The sequence below is a fragment of the Leguminivora glycinivorella genome, chromosome 20 (assembly GCF_023078275.1).
Source record: "Leguminivora glycinivorella isolate SPB_JAAS2020 chromosome 20, LegGlyc_1.1, whole genome shotgun sequence".
Classification (NCBI taxonomy): domain Eukaryota; kingdom Metazoa; phylum Arthropoda; class Insecta; order Lepidoptera; family Tortricidae; genus Leguminivora; species Leguminivora glycinivorella.
In genome coordinates, this window is record NC_062990.1 from 12,889,374 (window position 1) to 12,909,910 (window position 20,537).

At 38.1% G+C, this 20,537-nt stretch overlaps 1 protein-coding gene across 1 annotated transcript in view; it reads right to left on the reverse strand.

Moving 5' to 3' along the window:
* LOC125236937 (probable serine/threonine-protein kinase HSL1) overlaps positions 1 to 20,537 on the reverse strand; it is a 139,287-nt gene that overhangs the window by 95,415 nt on the left and 23,335 nt on the right. Inside the window, exons 3-4 of the mRNA XM_048143856.1 lie at positions 8,310 to 8,443; positions 7,202 to 7,286 (exon numbers count right to left, since the gene is read on the reverse strand). Of these exons, the coding sequence (XP_047999813.1) occupies positions 7,202 to 7,286; positions 8,310 to 8,443 (219 nt within the window). The remainder of the gene's footprint in view (positions 1 to 7,201; positions 7,287 to 8,309; positions 8,444 to 20,537) is intronic.

Below are 20,537 nucleotides of genomic sequence, written 5' to 3' on the forward strand. Positions count from 1 at the left end.
ATACCTATAAATACACCTACGACCGGATAACTGTGTGCGTAGCGGAATGCACAAACGCTCACGAAACGCTCACGATAATATCTCTTTCGTAGCTATCTATCTCGATCGCTCTTGATTGGCGCGACAGAGCTAGACTACATTTGAAGCGTTTCGCATCGCATAAATGCCATTCGGCTACCCGTAGCCGGCCTGAACTGTCGCCTGCGGTATTTCCTAACCGATACGACTTTCAAACCTTCGAAAAAAGAGCGTTCACCAATTTTATTAAAGGCCGGCAACGAACCCCCAGCACTTCTGACCCTTTAACACAACTTGCCTTGTCGAGCGTCATCAAGCGCGACTTCAAGTATGGACTCAAGCGACAAGGCAAGTTGTGCTAGAGGGTCTGGTGTTTCGGGTGTACAGGCAGTGATCGCTTATCATCAGGCGACCTGTCCGCTTGTAGGATAAAAAATAGGAAAGGACAGTTGGACCAGGTAACTCTGCAACGATTTTGCTCAGCTTAGGAAAACATACTTTTGTTCTCCTCAGCCGCAATTCTCAATTGATTATCATGAAATGACTCATACATACGTGTGCAGACTCAGCTATAAGAGTATTTTTTATATTTCTCACCTAAAGAACAAAATTAGGTATTATCTTTCTTTCTTTTAGCCAAGAACAATCCAAACTAAAAATAATCTACCAGACTAGCGACATAGGCTTAAACATTAGAAAACTACACCTCACTACTCCAAAACCACCTCTAACCAAACTACATTAAGTTTCAAGTCACTTGAAAGAGACAGCCGCATCATTTACGCAAGGCACGGAGTAATTCACAATGCCTATTTAGCACAGGCGAGTTCAAGTCACACTACACACCAGTATAAAGGGTGCCAAAGTGACAATCGCTTTCGACTCGTAAGCGTTTCGTTGCTAGCTCACCCTATCGCTCTTCTGCAGGGTTGACATGATTGCCGCGAGTATGTCGCCGCGAGATAGACTGTCCGTCCTTATGTCATACAGATCGATGAAGACGTGTCATCTATCTCGTAGCGACATACTCTCGCGGCAATCATGTGCTAGGCTTACTGTAGTGGCGCGATGTGTGTAAGGTGGACCCAATACCCTTTCCTTCCGTGTCATTGAAGTTCACTGTGGGATGTGGGTTAAATTGGTAGGTGGTATAGGCGATGGTCTATCTGTCACTGCAAAATCACAATTTCCTTTACTTTCAACCCTCTTACTTGCTAAATATGGTACTGAAACTTGATGTGTACTTAAAGGAATACAGGCCTGAGTATCATAATTTTCTTGGCCTTTATCCCAATTAGGTACTTGGGGTGGATGCAGCATGTTTTTCATCCATATCTCTCAATCGGACATCATCTCATCATTCACTTGCATACGTTTCATATCATCTCTCCCACATTCAACCTTTGTATGTAATATCATCATTTCAGCCCTTTATCGCCCATTTCTGAGCAAAGGCCTTTCTTCGCCACTTCTCCCGGTCCTGTGCTAGTCTAATCCAGTTGTGACCCGCAATTTTCCGGACATCGTCGACCCAACGGATGCCAGGCACTTGTAGTATATTAGAGGTCTATTTATACTGGTTGTGCGAGGCAGTAACTCGCAATAAGGTAAGGTACAGTTGTTCCCTTGACCTGCTTGCTTGGACTAGAATCGAACCCCTAATAGAGTGTTAGTCATATCATTACTGGTGTGCTTTGGTGCATGTATATGTAGATCGTGTTGTGATCGGAAGTATTGGTAACTTTTACTCTAGTTTTTTATGTCACTTATACACAAAACACACACATGTATAAACAATATGACTAAAAAGTATGTGACAAAATTTGGTTCTATATATCAATGGAGCGAAAAAACACTTCGCTCTGATTGGACTATTGGACGCTCACTCAAAAGTCTCTTAAAATAACTAAGGCATAAAACACTTCATCCCTTTTTTTTATGTTACAACAGGAGGCAAACCAGCAGATTAAACAATAAGTGACCCGTTATTAAAATAACCACAAATTAAAAATTTTAAAAATCCCCCGACACAGTGGATCGCTTTTCATGTAACATGGCTAAGAACACTACCGACTAATTCAGCTTTCAAACAAAAAAAAAACTAAATCTAAATTGGTTCATCCGTTCTACAGAAGTACAGACAGACACACGCACAAACAGACAAACAGGCAGACAGACAAACAAACACCGTCCTTATTGCATCGGGGGTTAAGAACACCAAATCGATTTGAACGCACGTTCCCGGGAACCCTTTGAGAGAAGACCAGCCTTTGATAGAACACGCTTTGGTATTGAGGGCTTGAAGGTCATATTTCTGTTGTACCATTAGTAGACAAGTTGACAGCGACACGGTTCGACCAAACATAGAGTTCATTAAGAAGTATTGTCTGTAGGTTTGTGGATCATACAAACGCGTGCTAGTAGGTCAAGGCGACAGCGATTGCGATAATCGTTTCAGACTACGTCGATTAAACAGATAATTGCCGCGCTGTCTAAGTTAATAGGATTATACACAAAGTTCAGTCAAGCAACATCTGTGCTATACCTCTAAATGCAGTATCCGAAGGCCGAGCTCCGCGTAGGGCCGATAGTCCGAAGCGTTCATGAGAGGCGCGGTGCCGGACGGGGAAGTTGGAGCTTAAACACGACACACGACCCAATAGTAACTGGCTTAGAGAAGCGAAACGGAGGGCACATACGTATTCGCTGGCAAACAAGCATGAGACCCGCTTTATGGCAAACAGTCATCGTAGTATAGGTATATATGCGCTAGGGTGGAGCGAAAAAACACTTTTCTGGAATTAGCAAACCTAATAGTTATCAATCAGTGCCCCTTAGTCTATGAAGCCTTTGTGCAAATTTTCAGCTTTTTAAATCAACATCTTCTGCCTCCGCATTAGGGTTGAAATTTTGAAAATCTCATACAAACCTAAAAATTCAACTTTCAGATAAAAAATTCGGCAGTATTATGTTTAGTATATGTTATTGATACATATCATTATGAGAAACTACAAAAAGTTGCGAAAATAGCGTCAAGAATCGCCAAAGTTTGTCTAGTTTCAGTACATTCGCCAAAATAGCCGCTAAAATACTGAAAATTGGCGATTTTTTACGCTATTTTCGCAATTTTTGGTAGTTTCTTGTAATAATATGTATCAATAATGTATACTGAACATAATACTGCCGAAAAACATTTTTTATCTAAAAGTTGAATTTTCAGGTTTGTATGAGATTTTCAAAATTTCAAACCTAATGCGGAGGCAGAAGATGTTGATTTAAAAAGCTGAAAATTTGCACAAAGGCTTCTTAGACTAAGGGGCATTGATTGGTAACTATTAGGTTTGCTAATTCCAGAAGTGTTTTTTCGCTCCACCCTAATATGCGCCAGAAAGTCAAGAAATGTTACGTGCGCTTGCCGACCCTAACAAACCCCGTCCCCCACCCTCGTTGAACTCTATCAAACTTACACATTGGTAGGAACACAACAAATTGAGTAAGGTCTAGTGTTACTTGACTGCAGCGGTTTTCTGTAAGGAGTTACTTCCCCAAATGGGCTCTGCTCTAGATTTGGAAAGATATCCTAGCATTACACTGTGCTCCAGGCTATCAGACAAAGTAAGACAACATTCACAGTGCTCAATTGGCTATAATAACTCTCTTTAAAAACACTGCATACTGAAATAGTACATGCATATAAGTATAGGTACAAGTGGATAAATAAACTTTGATAGCGGTTTGTAAATTGTGATACTACTATCAAATACCACAATAATATCATTGAAACATCGTATTGCAGTATCTGGGCTATGATAAATTACTAAAAACGGTTTCATTTCTCATGTTCTGTACATTTTAGGTTCACGAGTAATTTTTTTTTTTTGTACTAAAAATGAAGTGTTTAATAAGGCCCAATTTCATCCCTTGGTTAACGAGTAGTAGAATCCAGATCCGTCACATCACAAGTGAAAGTGGTGAAAGGTAACCTGAGATGTTTGCTCTGATAAATACGCTTGCTACGTTAAACCGATTGTTTTCTCATTTATTTAATAAACTTGACATCCTGATGGATACAGATAGGAAAAGATTTAAGAACAGATAAGATTTCTGATGAACAAAATTATTGGCCAATTGAGACTTTCCATCACTTAACAATGGGCTTACTCATACTCATGGCCACAGACTAGCCTACGATGGAGCTCACTCGCCCAGAAGGTGCCTGCTGTCTTGTTCAGTGTTCACTCTTGATTTGTAGGTTGCTGGGTTATAAGAGCTGGGAAATATAGAAGATAAGGAATTCAACTCCTTGGCAGTGCGTGCATTGCCAAGTGAGGGTAATTGGAGCAATATTAACGGTAGTTCCATCTGAAATATTTGTAAAATGCTCCTTTGACCTATTATGATAAAATGGGGCACCCATCATTCCAATATCTGGTACATAAATCAACGATATTAATGGTATACAGGGTGTCCCAAGACCATGGGACATGAAGGGAAAGTACCTAAAATATCACAGATAGGATATATTGCTGAAAGAAGACTTTATTTTATTTTTAAAACTTGGTAAAACTGCATTCAAAAAAAAATTTTTTTTTTTTTTAATGTATGGACAAATTTTAAGGCTAAGGAGTCTGCCATGTAAAATGTTAAAATTCATGGTCTTCCTTTTATCTCCGACACTATGTTATTTAGAGAAAGATAATCTTTATGATGAAGCCTATCGATCGGTATGACAAAATTACAGGATGTTTTTTTTTTCTCGTGTAGCGGGTTTGATTCCCGGTTTAACCATGTAATTATTTAAAAATCTATGAATGGAGTTTTACTTAGTTTTAAAAATAAAATAAAGTCTTCTTGTAGCAAAATACCCTATCTACGATATTTAAGGTACTTTCCGTTCATGTCCCATAGTCTTGGGACACCCTGTATACTTTGAATTTATCCTTCGTATAATCAAGGCGAAAATAGCTTTCGCATGTGTAGGCGGTAACCAAGGGCTGTCAGACGGTACTTTACCAAGGTCGAAACTACCTAAAACATAGAAATTCGCTGTTCCTAAGCAGACAACTTTTTATTCTTAATTAAATTCTTCAAAGTTTAGGAACAACAGTTACTTTGTCCAATGAACTTTTTGACCCACTCAAATCTATCCACAACTTTTAAGCGTCGTTGTAACATGCGCCCTCAAACTATTAGCATTTCTGTTTCTCTTTATGTTGTATATTAGGTACATTCAACGCCTTAACTGTTAGGTAAACCTAATTTATACATATAAACTTTTTACTTTAGAAACTCAAAACTGTGAGAAAAAAATGTCGATCCACACTTTTCATTTCATGCTAAGGTGCTGGCATCATGTTGATTTGACCTAGTGCCATTGGATGCCAATTTGCTAAAGGCAAAAATACTCAATCTTTATACTCGAACCCTTCAGAACGACTCTAAACTCTACAGCTACACATACATCCATCGTTCGCGTTTATAAAAACAACTGCAATGTCAACATTACGCAACAGGTCGTTAGACCCAATGACCTCAGAGGTTCGACGGCCGAAGGACCTCAGAGGTCTAGAGGTTCAACGGTCTAGCGGGCGCCCTATCGATTGGGCCTAGACTGTGCCGCCGATGGATATTGGTTTGACATACTAGGACTAGGCTATTAAATTAGGCATATGTAATGCCTAATTTAATAAAGTCATGTTTTTTTTAAAGATTGTGGCCTTTATGATCTCCTCTTTCACAATTTTTACACATACTTAAAATTACAAACGGGACTAAATTGCGTATAACTATGTTAGCTATGTGAGTTTGCACGGAGACAATGCCGTCCTCGAAACGTCGGAGGTTGGTTTTAAAAACATTTGAGCACTTTTCCGTGTATATTTCTACAGTTCCATTTTCACTGTATCTGCTTATACGAAAAGTACCTACTCATAAAAGTAGCTCTTAAAACTTTGAATAGCTTCAATGAGTTCAAACTCTTTTCATACTTCATAGGCCAAATGCATTATTTTACTACATACAGAATGCAACATGAATCTGTCAATTTATTGGGACACTGACATATTTACAGGTCCCAGTGGAGTAATATATTAGTCGGTAAGTAGGCCCTGGGAATTACGTATATGTAACATTTACCTATTTCAGTGTTTTACTGGAGCGTACATTTATTATGTGGGTAATGAAATCAGATCAAAAGCGTTGTTTGTTAGTTTATTTAAACATACTGAATACTGAAAATTTGCTCTAATTTTCCCTAAAATAAAAATATTTTCCTGGCTAATAGTTAAGGTAAGGACGTCTTCCACCGAACTAATAGACATATTTAAAAATTTGAGAGCCATTTTTGTAGAGATTAACGGGTATTTTATATTTATGTAGGTATTATGAAACAAAAAATCGAATACCTACATCTAAATTAACTATATCAGACAGACCTACCAAGCTATGTTCGTAATAATTATCTATTCAAATCCTTTTTATTAGTCCGATCTTTATATATTATCCAGATCCCTTCACTAAAAATGCCCGCATATTCGAATAATGTCGTCCTTTACTCTCTTTTCTAGCCAGAGCAGGACGGCCAACAAAGGTATAGTTGCGCAAGTCTAGACGGCCAGCTTTTTACAATATTCGCTGAGATGCGGGTCAAGGGCATCCTTTGTACGTGAAATAATTATTCTTGAAGCTCTGTTGGTTTTAGTTAGATAAAATGTCAGTAATCAGTATCATCTTGAGACGACGAATAAACTTGTGCTTTGAAACAAATTAGACAAAACCCCCGACCGCGACATAGTGGACGGATTTTCATGAAACATGGCTAAGAACACTCCCGACTAACTCAGCTTTCAAACAAAAAAAAACTAAATCTAAATCGGTTCATCCGTTCGGGAGCTACGATGCCACAGACACACACAGACAGGCAGACAGACACGTCAAACGTATAACACCCCGTCGTTTTTGCGTCGGGGGTTAAAAATAGATGTTTAATTAGTCTAAATTATATCGGGTGGTCTTCAACACAATGCGGATAATCCGGCGGTTCCTCTCTCTGCGGCCCTGACCGGCTTGCCCTGGCCCGCTGTTGGCTGCACCCTGGGTTCCATTTTATTTTTACAAACCCGTTGTAAAAAAGCCATAGCCTAAGGAGAATGGTGAATGAATATATCAAGGATGTGAGACTTACCAAGTATGAGGTGTAGTTTGGAGTCAGTCTGGAAGGCGTAATGTAGCGTGACGAGGAACGGGCACTCTCTCACCGCTTCCAGGACCTGTAGAAACCTTGCCTCAATAAACTAGTTCACAAGACTATATCAGTATTCAAATAAAGGCAGAAGTAGCCTCGCTAAGACCAAACTGTGAGGCTGCTGAACTCACGCGGTGCGATTTTGAACAGCTCCATGAAAATCTATACATTTTGATCATGCGCGAGCAGTGGATATGCGGATCGCGCGGCTTTATTAAATGTATAGACTTGAATGGAGATGTTTTGACCAGCACCGTGCTGCGTGCTTTCAGTCTGCACTCTGTTTTCACACATACCGCTGCTGAATGGTAATGGGTCAACCCCAAATGTGTGTGCAACATAGGCTTGTCGTAGAATCACTTACTTGGCTGGCGCGATAACCCAAAATGAGTTTTGGCCTCCAAACAAGAGCAAGCCACTTTGATCGGTCTTGAGCGGAATCAACCATGATAAAGCGGAATACCTCCACATGAAGCGATACAAGGACAGTCGCGCCCAAAGGCAGAACCTACTTGTGGGTGGAAACACGTACAAGGGAGTGTCTAAGTTTAAGTACCTTGGGTGCACTGTCACTGATACACATACAAGGGAGGACGAAATCAACATCCGAACCCAAAATGCCCTACGTTGCAGTGCTGCGCTTCTTAGTCAACGCACGCGCACTAAGTTAGGGATCGTAGAATCACAGTTTATTCTAATAGCTATAGGTAACTATCAACTCTGTGGGATTTTACTCTGTGAGCCTTATAGAATTGTATTATTATAAGTGCCGTGTGGTGACGGGTTAAGAATTTCATCACCCCCTTTCTTCCCGTGGGTGTCGTAGAAGGCGACTGTGGGATATGGGTTAAATTGTGGCGTAGGCGAGAGGCTGGCAACCTGTCACTGCAATGTCACAATTTCGTTTTCATTCAACCCCTTATTTGCCAAAAGTGGCACTGGAACTTGAGTAGTTTCATGTGCTCTGCCTACCCCTTCATGGGATACAGGCGTGATTGTATGTATGTATGTATGTATGTATTATTATAAGTGAAAATGTATAACCAACCTGTCTCTCCGTCCTGGTGTGTTCTGCCGTTTTTAACTTCTGCACTATGGAAGCCTTTTTGAGCACCTTCATCGCGTATAACTTGCCCTCGTCGACGCCGCATCTCTTTTTCACTAGAAACACTTTGCCGTACGCTGTAACAAAGAGAAAATATCGTCAGTAGGTGAAGTAAGCTTTGTTTACTTGCTGTTTTAACCCCCGATGCAAAAAACGACGGGGTATTATAAGGGACCATCCACACAGGCGACGCATGTCCTGAGACGCGGAACGGACGTCAGCGCCGCGCCACCCGAATGTAATTTACGCTCCTCAGGAACGGACGTCAAAGCGCCGCGCGCGTGTCTCGGGGCCCGAATGTAATTTAAAAAAAAAAACGTCTCCTCAGTACATTTTGTATAGGAAGGACGCGCAAGGGACACGCAAGGGACGTCGCTTGGGGCGCGTCTTACGTCCTACCTATACAAAATGTACTGAGGAGACGTTTTTTAAATTACATTCGGGTGGCGCGGCGTTGACGTCCGTTCCGCGTCTCAGGACATGCGTCGCCTGTGTGTGGATGGTCCCTAAGTTTGACTTGTTTGTCTGTCTGTGGCATAGTAGCTTTCGAACGGATGGACCGATTTAGATTTCGTTATTTTTTTGTTTGAAAGCTGAATTAATCGGAAGTGTTCCTAGCCATGTTTGATAAAAATCAGTCCACTATGTCGGGGTTTTTTTTATTAGGGTTCCGTAGCCAAAATGGCAAAAACGGAACCCTTATAGTTTCGTCATGTCCGTCTGTCCGTCTGTCCGTCTGTCCGTCTGTCACAGCCGATTTACTCGGAAACTATAAGTACTACAGTGATGAAATTTGATGGGAATATGTGTTGTATGAACCGCTACAAAATTATGACACTAAATAGTAAAAAAAGAATTGGGGTGGGGCCCCCATACATGTAACTGAGGGATGAAAATTTTTTTTTCGATGTACATACCCGTGTGGGGTATCAATGGAAAGGTCTTTTAAAATGATATAAAGTTTTCTAAAAAACATTTTTCTTAAAGTGAACGGTTTTTGAGATATCAGCTCTCAAAGTCGTAAAAAGTATGTCCCCCCCCCTCTATTTTTATAACTACGGGGTATAAAATTCTAAAAAAAATAGAGGTGATGCATGCTAATTAACTCTTTCAACGATTTTTGGTTTGATCAAAGTATCTCTTATAGTTTTTGAGATAGGTTGATTTAACTGTAATTTTGGTTAAGTTATTGGTTTATTATATTTGCTGCTACGGAACCCTTTGTGCGCGAGCCCGACTCGCACTTGGCCGGTTTTTTTAAATATAAATTTTATTATATTAACTGTGATTACGTACCTATTTCTACATGTGGGTTTTTCTCTAGACGTAATTAAATCAACTAGATAGGTATCAGCAGCGGCTGGTCCATTCAAGCCGATACCCATCGGCTTGCCTAAAATTAATTACTAGTAAAGTACCTAATGTTGAAGATAGGTTTCTTTTTGCTTTGGTGTTGCCTAGCAGAAATTTTCACCAGCCGCCACTGATAGGTATATTATATTAAGTAAATGTCACCATGGAAAGACAAGATATTTTAACCCTGTCCTTCATTGGTATGCACTTTACCCCGATCGCCTTAAACGTATTAACTGCATAATGCTATAAAATCAATCAATACTGCACCAATGCGTCAACAAGTTAAGAAACGGTATGAAAGGCGATAATGTAATATTAAATTGATAAGCCGAGCACACGATGCTTTGATTATAAACATATTATATACTATACAGGGTGTCCCAAGAATATGGGACATGAAGGGAAAGTACCTAAAATATCACAGATAGGATATATTGCTGAAAGAAGACTTTATTTTATTTTTAAAACTTAGTAAAACTGCATTTAAAGATTTTTTTTTTTTTGAAAAATTGCATGGACAAAATTTAAGGCTAAGGAGTATGCTATGTAAAATGTTAAAATTCATGGTCTTCCTTTTATGTCCGACACTATGTTATTTAGAAAAAATAATCCTTATGATGAAACGTATCGATCGGTATGACAAAATTACAGAATGATTTTTTTTTCTCGTGTAGCGGGTTTGATTCCCGGTTTAACCATGTAATTATTTAAAAATCTATGAATGCAGTTTTACTTAGTTTTAAAAATAAAATAAAGTCTTCTTTTAGCAAAATACCCTATCCACGATATTTAAAGTACTTTCCGTTCATGTCCCATAGTCTTGGGACACCCTGTATAGTGATTGGCATTATCTGTAGGTAAATAACCCTGAATGTTTCTAGAGTCAGGTCAAGTTAAGTTGACAACTTCGCACGTGTTAAATTAAGCGTCATAATTTTGATAGAAGACGCTTGACGTTTAGAATAACCTTGCGCAAACTGTGATATCTACACCGTGTTTTTTTTGTTTTCCGTTAAATTGGACACGTCGTTAGGTTCATTATCAGGAACCACCCTGTATATAACTTTTATTGAAATTCGCAAACAAAAAATTTCATCATTTTCATATATAATAAATGAATTTATTAGTGTGAGGAACCTAAGAATAACATTCAAGTTAGTATCAAGTGATTGACGGCACATAATGTCAAAACAAATATCATTAGGAATTGGTAAAGGCTGTACACACGTGTTCAACAATTATCTTTATTTTTTTAACAACTTTATAACCACAAGAGTTAAGACGCTAGTTTCTTAAATAAATTATTGTATTTAATGTAATGAATTTTCCCTTAAAGTTAACGGAATTCAATAAAAACAGGGTGTATATGGTTGTTGAATTGCCTTCGTCAAAGTCTGTGTAACATCTTGTTAATTGACAATTTCAAAGTAGGTATAATGAAACAGAAAATACATATAAAGTGTGATGGATAGCAAAAATGGGCCCATCCATTCCTCTATCATTGCCGTTCGTTTAATCCGTACCGTATATATAGTATCATGCCTTGTATGAAGTGTATGACCTATATTTGTACAGTCACCGGCATAAAGTGATGATTCTGTACCTTGTGACTTGTCATATTAACGTCTTGTTTGAAATGTCGTACGAAATTGACAAACGATTAAATGCGACAAGGTACAGAAATAATCACTTCTTTATGCCAGTGACTGTACATGTGGTTCTGATTTACTTCACTTTAACGGTAAAACAATGATTCTATTACAGAAAAAACCGGCACAGCGGCATATAGGACAACACGCAGCATGAGATATAGGGACAAAGAATGTTTCACACCAGGGAAGCCAGCCTTGGCATACTATAGTTGACGTTTCTTGCCAGTAATCTCGGTATAAACCACATTCATAATGGGAATAGGAAATATTGTAATAATCCAGTATTTTTTGGCTTCTATTCTTGACTTGGCTCTAAAAATCAAACATATAACCCCTATAATTATATATACCTTTGTATTCCTATTAATTATACTGTATATAGAGTTTAAACTCGTAGATTAGTGCTAGCAAAGCGATCAGTAATCCTTTTAAATTGAATTAGTGCACTTGATACTTTAGCGTTGCACTGCACGTGACCTATTGCAGTAAACAGAGCATTTTGACTTTTAAAACCCTTTCAGTCTATCAAAAATCGCTCCCAAGTTAGCTTGGACTCAATTTATCCAAGCTATGCAGACTAATGAAATCGTTACAGTATAAAATCATTCTATTCGGAACATACCTACCTAATGTAAATAAATATGTGTGTCCGTGGGATCTAATCCGGATAATATAGCAAATTGTGCTACTCACGTAGGATGTTCAACATATCGTTGGTGGTTGTAGATGTAGACGGTAGCCCTACCTTGTTTAGTCTGTCATCGCCTCTGGTTCCCAAGTCCCCGAACCAGGTGGCATGCGTGCGTACGCACTTCCCCAAAGTTAATCAGTACAGTATATCAGAAAACAGTGAGATTTCTGCTACAAAAAAACCTAGTACATAAGTAGAACTCTACGCAAAAAGAACATCAAGAAACGAATGCGACTAGGATGTTTACCCACCGGAGCATTGTTCAAATCGCAAAATAATGGCCAAATGCTCGACGCGACGCAGATATTATGTTTATAGGTGTACTTGCGTTTGTACTATGTACTCGAATTAGTTTAAGTGTGCGTCATTTGCATGGTGGATTAAGTAAAGAAGGTTTATGACTTTACCCCTTATTCATAAAACTTTCGAACCTGATCAGCCTGACTTAAATTAATTATACCTATTTTAACCCTTTCTCAAAAATTCAATTCAGCATGGCAGATTATAAGCTACCATGAAAGTTTTTAAGTAATAATTACGATAAAGTTATTTGATTTCCTTGAAACATCGTGCCTTACTGACAAAATTATGTGATCCAGGTTCAAAAAAACAATTTCGTGACTGTTGGTTCTATCTTGAAAACCAATTTATCACTAGATTCCGTCAGATTTTTATTAAAAGGTAAAATCTTGATAGATAAAAGGTTTATTTGAAACATGCGAATACTTACACCGATATCTATACTTATAAATACCTATGGGCTCAAGGTCTGAAATAAATGATATTTTATTTATAATAATAAAGTTCCTCCCCTCTTGTGTTTATTATGAGAATCTGCAGACATTTCGCAGAAAAAAATAATTAACCGACTTGCAGAAGCAACGAAATATGATAAACTCTCGCAAATTAGCTCCGACCTTCAGTACAAATGACATAACGAAGTGCGAACGAAAATTAAACATTCTGACAGTCTAACATTGTACGAGTGCAATGCATGGCCGACCTAGAGCGGTCGTTGATCTGACATTTCCAAGTAAATAACAGTTGCCAAAAATACGTGGCGGAAATTTGTATTCCAGATGAGATTTGTATACAATTTATATATCATATTTGTAAGACTATAGGTAATACTAGCTTTTTCAAACCGCGACAAAAAGTAGCCTATGTCACTCTCCATCCCTTCAACTATATCCACTTAAAAAATCTATAAATATAAAATTATAAATATAAATATTATCTGACATTGTTTTAAGCTTTACGTACTGAGTCTCACGGTAAGTTCAAGAAGGCTTGTATGTAACAAATAAGGTCACCGAGATCTAAGACAGCTTTCTCAAACCTCAGTCAATTTTCGACCTCATTTGATTCGTATCAGGTTAACGTATACCTCAATACCAGCGTTTCAATAATTGTTTACTCAGAGAACAAATTAATAAAACCATTATGAATTCAACAAAGATGAAACCAAATTGAAAGAATAACAGTGGAGGTTGTAAATGTTTAGCGTAGGCAGAACCTTTGTTGGGGCGCACAACCCTTAGGTTTAACGAACTTGATCTCAAGAAATGCTCGAAGTATCTAAAAGATCTTTTAAAGATATAAGAAAAAAAATGTTACAGGACATTCTTACAAAAACGCTTGATACAACGTTACTCTTAATACAACGATATAACGATTAACGATACAAACACCTATGACTCAGGAACAAATATCTGTGCTCATAACAAAAATGAATGCCCCTAGCAGGATTGGAACTCTGGATCCGAAAGTTCCGAAACCAATGGTCTGGCGTCACAGATAGAATCGTTTAAAAAGTTTACATAATCATTTTTTTAGACACATTAAATTAGTAAATGACCTTTTAGGAGAATGTAACAAGCCAATAAGTTGGGCAAAGGTTGGCAACTCCCTTTTGGAGATCAGTACTCTTTAACCTTTTAGAGACGATAAGGGGCAAGGACTCCTCGAGATTTTATTTTCGCAAACTGTTAGGAACGAATACAACAAATGGTTAAAAAATACAGGTAAGATTTCAGGCTTTTTCTGCCTTCTGTGGCATATTTCACATCGGTGACAATGTTTATTGTCAATGTCACTGTGGTGACAGGTAAGCCCCTAGCCCAAACTAAATCTCAGAAGTAATGCGCGAGTTTCGTAGCAGAGGCGTATACATTATTATGTATTGAAAGAATCTCGTAATATCCAGGCCTGTCTTTGGAACGTCCTGAAACGTCCTAGCAATAAGAGTCTAGGTCGAACGTTGAACTTACTTGAGCCGCTTTAGCCACGACATTGGTCTAAGCTGAGCGACAACCATATTGAAAAGTCCCATCGCTGTGTCTCGCTTCAATTCGCCGCTCGCCGCTGTCGCGCTTAGACCAATGTCGTAATTAATTAAAATGTCTTAGCTCGAACTTTAGTTTGATATTAATATTTTAGGCGAGACCAGGGATTAATAGTGAGACCTGACTTTCTAACAGAGACTGTAAATCTTACTTATAGAAAGAAAGCTTGTTCGACTGTTCGTTTGTCTGCTTTTTAGTGTATTGGACATACATAAATAAATTTTGTGTGTTATGAAACTCATGAACCATGAAACGGGTTAAACTGATTAGCCATGGTGACAACTTGTGTTGTGATACGATAACGAAACGCTAATGGTGGCTGTTATAAGGCCCAATATCAACAGAACGTAGACGATTGACACGTTGCCTACACGGTCACTTAATTAAAACATCTACATAATAATAATAATGTGAACGTCCCCTTTTGTGTTAACGTAAGCCGACGACGTACGTCATTACACGCGATTATGACGGAATGTTATAGTTTTGAAGGAGATAATGACGTCACGTCTCATTTTGCAAAGATGTTTGACATAATTATATCATTACATTCAAGATTTAGGTTAAAAAAACTGCGAAATTGTAAAAATTATACGAATATTTGTGTCATTCGATTGGTTAGTATATGCTGATTGCTGACGCATCAGGGTGATTCACCTCTAGATTTATAAATATCGACGACTGTAGTAGGTACAGATTATTTATTTTGATTGATAAACATACCTTCCTTTTACAAGATAAGTGTAAATAGTGGCTGGGATTTTATAAATATTCCTTATACAAGTATTTGACCAAAAGTCGCAAAACCGAACGGAAAACGATACATATTAAATCTATTTGTTAAGTGTTACTGCCCGAATAGGACTTTAATATTCGTCAAATATTAAATCCAACTATGGATATTACTGTCTGTGCCGAAAATACGTTTTTGCATTGCACGGAATACAATACTTTACGATGGCATGACAGTGAGCCTGCACACTGATCTTTGATTCATTGTTGGAACAGTGCATCGTAAAGCATTGTATCCTGTGCATTTTCGGCAATATTCGTTTAAAGCATGGTATTCCGTGCATTTTCGATTGATTGATATTTAGAGCTCGTGGCGCTGCCGTGTCGACAGTTTGAAGTAACTGATAAAATGTAAATTCGCCGGAGGGCCGATGAACCCAAACAATGGCGAATAAAATAATACATGCTGGAATATTATGTATAATTAAGCAATAAACACGGAAGGAAATGGTGTGTGTCATGACGGTTTTACGACAGGAAGTAGGTTAAGTCAACAGCAAAACATGAAAAATCGAAATTTGCCATTCTGTAGCAGATTTGAGTCATATATCGAAATTTTAATTTTCACATATCAGAAATAACTGACTAAATAACAAGAGAAATTTTGAAGGCAAGGGTTTCAAGTTGCGAAGCATCTCATGCCACTTGACATGCCACCAGCATTCCAATGACTGAAGTCACTCTGAAGTAGGTACTTGTAAAATCAAAGAAACAGGTCAGTAGTCAAAGTCTATGAACTTATGATAGACTTAAGACGATTACAGTGAAATTCACGTGCGTACATTTAAATGCACATTGGGCCTCACGTGATTGGACCAAGCATCTCAACTTGCAAAAGAAACAATATAAAGGAATAGCACGGTATTCAGCACACCTGACGACAGTCCGGCCACGGTATATAAATAGCCACTTACACGAGACCTGATGAACCTTGCGTCTTTGCGATAGGGTGGGTTTACACGGCGTATTGTAGACAAGGTATAAATAGAGCAAGATTTATAATTAACCAGCTGTCAATCCTGTCTGTCGATGATTGTACATCTGTTCGGGGACAGTCAAGTGGGAAAGTGTGGCGCGCACAGCATCTCTATACGTTTGTACATAAAATGTGGTGCTCAGCATCTTTAAATAAAAGGCTGTACATAAAATTAAACTACAAGTTTTATAGTTCTCAATATACACAGATGCGATGAATTGGGACAGGATTATAAAGCAGTTTTGTTGCTAAGAGTCTCTATATTGTAAATTGTAACATCAAACGTGAGGGTAAAGGTGTGCCTAATACTTTAAATTTATTTAGGAACCGAGAACAACGGAAATTGCCTGGGAATTTTGCTTCATGCGTTGCGTTTATAACTTTTCCCCTCACTAGCTCGGAAACACGTGTTTTGTCCTTTAATACCAGCGGGTAAAAACGCATTTTATCCACTAGTGGGTAAAGTAATTTGACCTTGAATAAATTCAAATTAACTGCTTTAAAATTGATAAATGTAGGTGAATATAGTAACAAAGATGATTTACTACCTGTGGAACTACTGAAAGCAGTGATAAACGCATTTTTTTGCGTTGTAGTTTCCTCGCTATAGTGAGGGGAAAAGTTTTGTGTTACACTCGGGTGCAAATGTATTTTACTTCTCGTGTGTTAAAAAACTCGCAAGTTCAGGATTCTATTCTCAACCCACTCGCTTCGCTCGTGGTTCAACTATAGAATCCTTTCACTTGCTCGTTTTTCAATTCCACACTCGGCGTTAAAATACAACTTTGCCCCCTTGTATAACAAATAACTATTATATTTGTCGTACATTTTCTCATTGTGCTGCCCGTACGTCACAATATTTTAAGTAGATATTGATTAAACTTTGACTTATTTTAACCGGGATATAGACTGTGATTACCTTTTTGGTTTTTGTCAAACTCCGGAATCTCCGGATGGATACTAACCATGATGACTCATTCTCGTAGAGCTTGATTTATTTTTACACCTTTTAATTGTCTTGTGACAAAATGTACACCGTGTTTTTTTTTTTAATTCCGTTAAATTCGACACGCAGTTCGGTTCATCATCAGGAACACCCTGTGTATCCCTTTTTGTTAAGTTCGAATTTTTTTTCCTTTCCATACATAAAAATGAATTAATTAGTGTGAGAGGACCTTAATCATAACATTAAAGTCATTGTCAAGTGTTTGACGGCACATGTCAAAACAAATAACATTAGGAAGTGGTAAGGGATGCCACACGTGTTCAGTAATTCAATTAATTTTTTTTATAATTTGATAACCGAAAGAGTTAAGAGGCTAGTTTCTTAGAGAAATTGATAGTATTTGAACTAATGAATCTTCCCTTAGTTAACGGAATTCAATAAAAACAGGGTGTATATGCCAGGAGTCAGCTTGAATAGTTAATTAGTATTAATAATAGTAAAATGAGGCTTAATTTATCATCTATCTAGAAAACACATGTATGAATTTCTTTATTTCTACCATGCTGCACCGAAATTACGAAGTCAAGATGTCTGCTTATGACATTTTAATGTGTCAAACAATATCATGCAATATCCATCTAGTCAATTTATCTAATCCTGCAAAACAACACAATAATATCAGGTTAAAAACCATAACAAGTGCTCCACACATCGCTTCCATACGCACACAGTGCATCGACGATCACAAAATACAAGAGGTAAATGCCCACGGAACGGCACATCTGTCCGATAAAAAAACTCACCACCTGGCAGCGGGTCGACCTCTTGCGCCCAATGGCTGTACTAAGGTGTGGATAAACTCGACTGTATTAGATTGAGCTGAAGTCTATATTTGTTTGGGATTAGGTTGGTGTAAAATTGCACTGGATATGCTATAGTTCGGATACTCAACTGTGTTACGCGGAGAGTTGATATTTGTTTGGTGAGTTTGTGTATTGCACCATTTGCACCCGATATGTGTCGGCTAATAATAAGGAATCGGACTGTATTAAGGGTATATTAGAGTTAGTTTTTGATTGGTAAGATGTGGACGTGAAATGGGTTTGCGGGGCGCGTCATGTTTAGATCGATATTAGCCTAAATGCTATACTGGCTTATTGGATTGTGGCATTTTATAGGTCTAGTTTAATAGTCTGAACTGGAGCAGAAGGAACGCATTTATTTTTAATCTTAAACAGGGTTCAAAACCGTAGCAAATACTATAAGACAAAAAAAGAAAAACAATAAAGTTAGGTCAACTTATCAGTCACACCGTTCGTCACCACATCCGGAAACCGAATTTATATGAACACCGCCGAAGTGCGTTTTCCTTCACATTATCCGATCCGATATCGGATGTCGGAAGGATTTCAATAGTAAAAATCAAAGATGGCGGCTTAAATGTATGGGATAGCGGTCCGAAATCCGATATCGGATCGGATAATGTGAAAACGCACGAATACTCAATATGGGATTCTAATCACTACTAATAATAACAGAAGTCCGGAAGTTACTCTGTCTGTCTTTTTGGTCTTAAAACCAAAAACGCTGAACCAAATTAGATGAAACTTGGCATGGTGATCATAAAGACAGTTTTTCGTCATCAATCGCTTATAATAGTATTAGGTAACTATAAAATTACTAATATTTATCGCATTTAAAATTATTCAAAATATATAACCAAACATATACATATTGTATTGAACGCAAACTTTACAAAGCGATATAGATATTTATTTATACAAAGTAATTAACAAGATTGTAACCTGAAATCGTACGCAAGGCAATCAGCTGAATGCACTTGTTCTTAAAGGTTGTTAACATTATCGGTCCGAGATCACGTGTCTGATAAAAGAAACTACATTCTGTACCACTTTAAAACTGGAGAATGATAACGGATATGTGGATTTCATTGCGAGAGGGTCCTTATGCATCAAGGTCAGTAAGGTCATTTCCATCTGCCCTTTTATCACAAAAATTCACGAAGTCGAAAAACTGCGAGGCACGTCTGGATGTGACTAGCCCAGGACAGGGATAACTGGCGTACGTTATAGACTAACCTAACCACAAAATTAAAATGTTGAAAGAAACCCCGACCGATTTTCATGAAACATGGCTAAGAACACTACCGAAGTCCCGACTAACTCAGCTTTCAAACGAAAAAAACTAAATCTAAATCGGTTCATCCGTTCGGGAGCTACGATGCCACAGACAGACACACACACAGACAGACAGACACGTCAAACTTTTAACACCCCGTCGTTTTTGCCTCGTGGGTTAAAAAGAGAAGATCCATCATTTACTTCATCTCTTTCACACCAGCGTGGTCGCATCAAGAACGGTACAGCGGAAGAGATGTCACTATGACTATAACTTAGCTACTAACTTGTGGTGATCGTGTAAAAAACGGTGGTTGCTATCCGGATGTCCTCTTCACACCCATTTAACATCCGGCGAGCCGAATTTAAAAGAAAAAACACCTCACAAATGTATAAGTTATCTTTTTTATTACATAATTGACTTGGGAGAACGATAATTCCGCGCTCATATAATCCGGCAACCTAAAGAGTGAACAGGCATCTTCTGGGCGAGCTCACTCCATCGTAGGCCACGTCTTTGCCTTTGGCTAGTCTGTGTCCAAGAGTAAGCCCATTTATAATAAAAAAATAAACCTGAGAAAGACAGAAGCAAAGCATTTGACCCATTCTCAATGTTCTCGCCTATCTCAAGTACAAATTATTACCGAAGACTGCACAAACGAAAGTCTATAAAAAACGCAAGCTAATTTTATGCAAAATGGCCCATTTTCATTGTCCCCGAGTGTAATTTTGATACCAGACAGACTGCACAGGTGGCCCGAGGCTTGCATCCCGCACGCAACCGGATGTCTACGAGCGAAACGCTATAAAACTAATCGTCATTTTAGGATAACCTTTATCTCTTTCTATTCGACAAGCCCCAAGCAAACTCGTTTTCAAACGACTGCTCCGCAAGCATCTTCTGACAGAAGAATTCAAATAATGTTCACCATCAGTATATATGTAATTATATATATTAGTCTATCTTTATATAAATTTATATAAGTATTAGTATTCAACCTTAGTTTTGTAAATTTATGTTTGATGTCACGATTATATATGTCTCTGGTAGCTATTATTTCTCCTGCGCCAACATATATGTCTCTGTTTAACCCAATGGTTGACTGGTAGAGAATGCCTTTTGGCATTAAGTCCGCCATTTGTACAAGTTTCTTTGTTTGTGCAATAAAGTTTAAATAAATAAATAAATATAGCCACAGAATATATAATAGCACAGAATATATAATAGTACAAGTACAGAAGGCCCACTGCTTTGATGTTCACGAAATGCCGCCT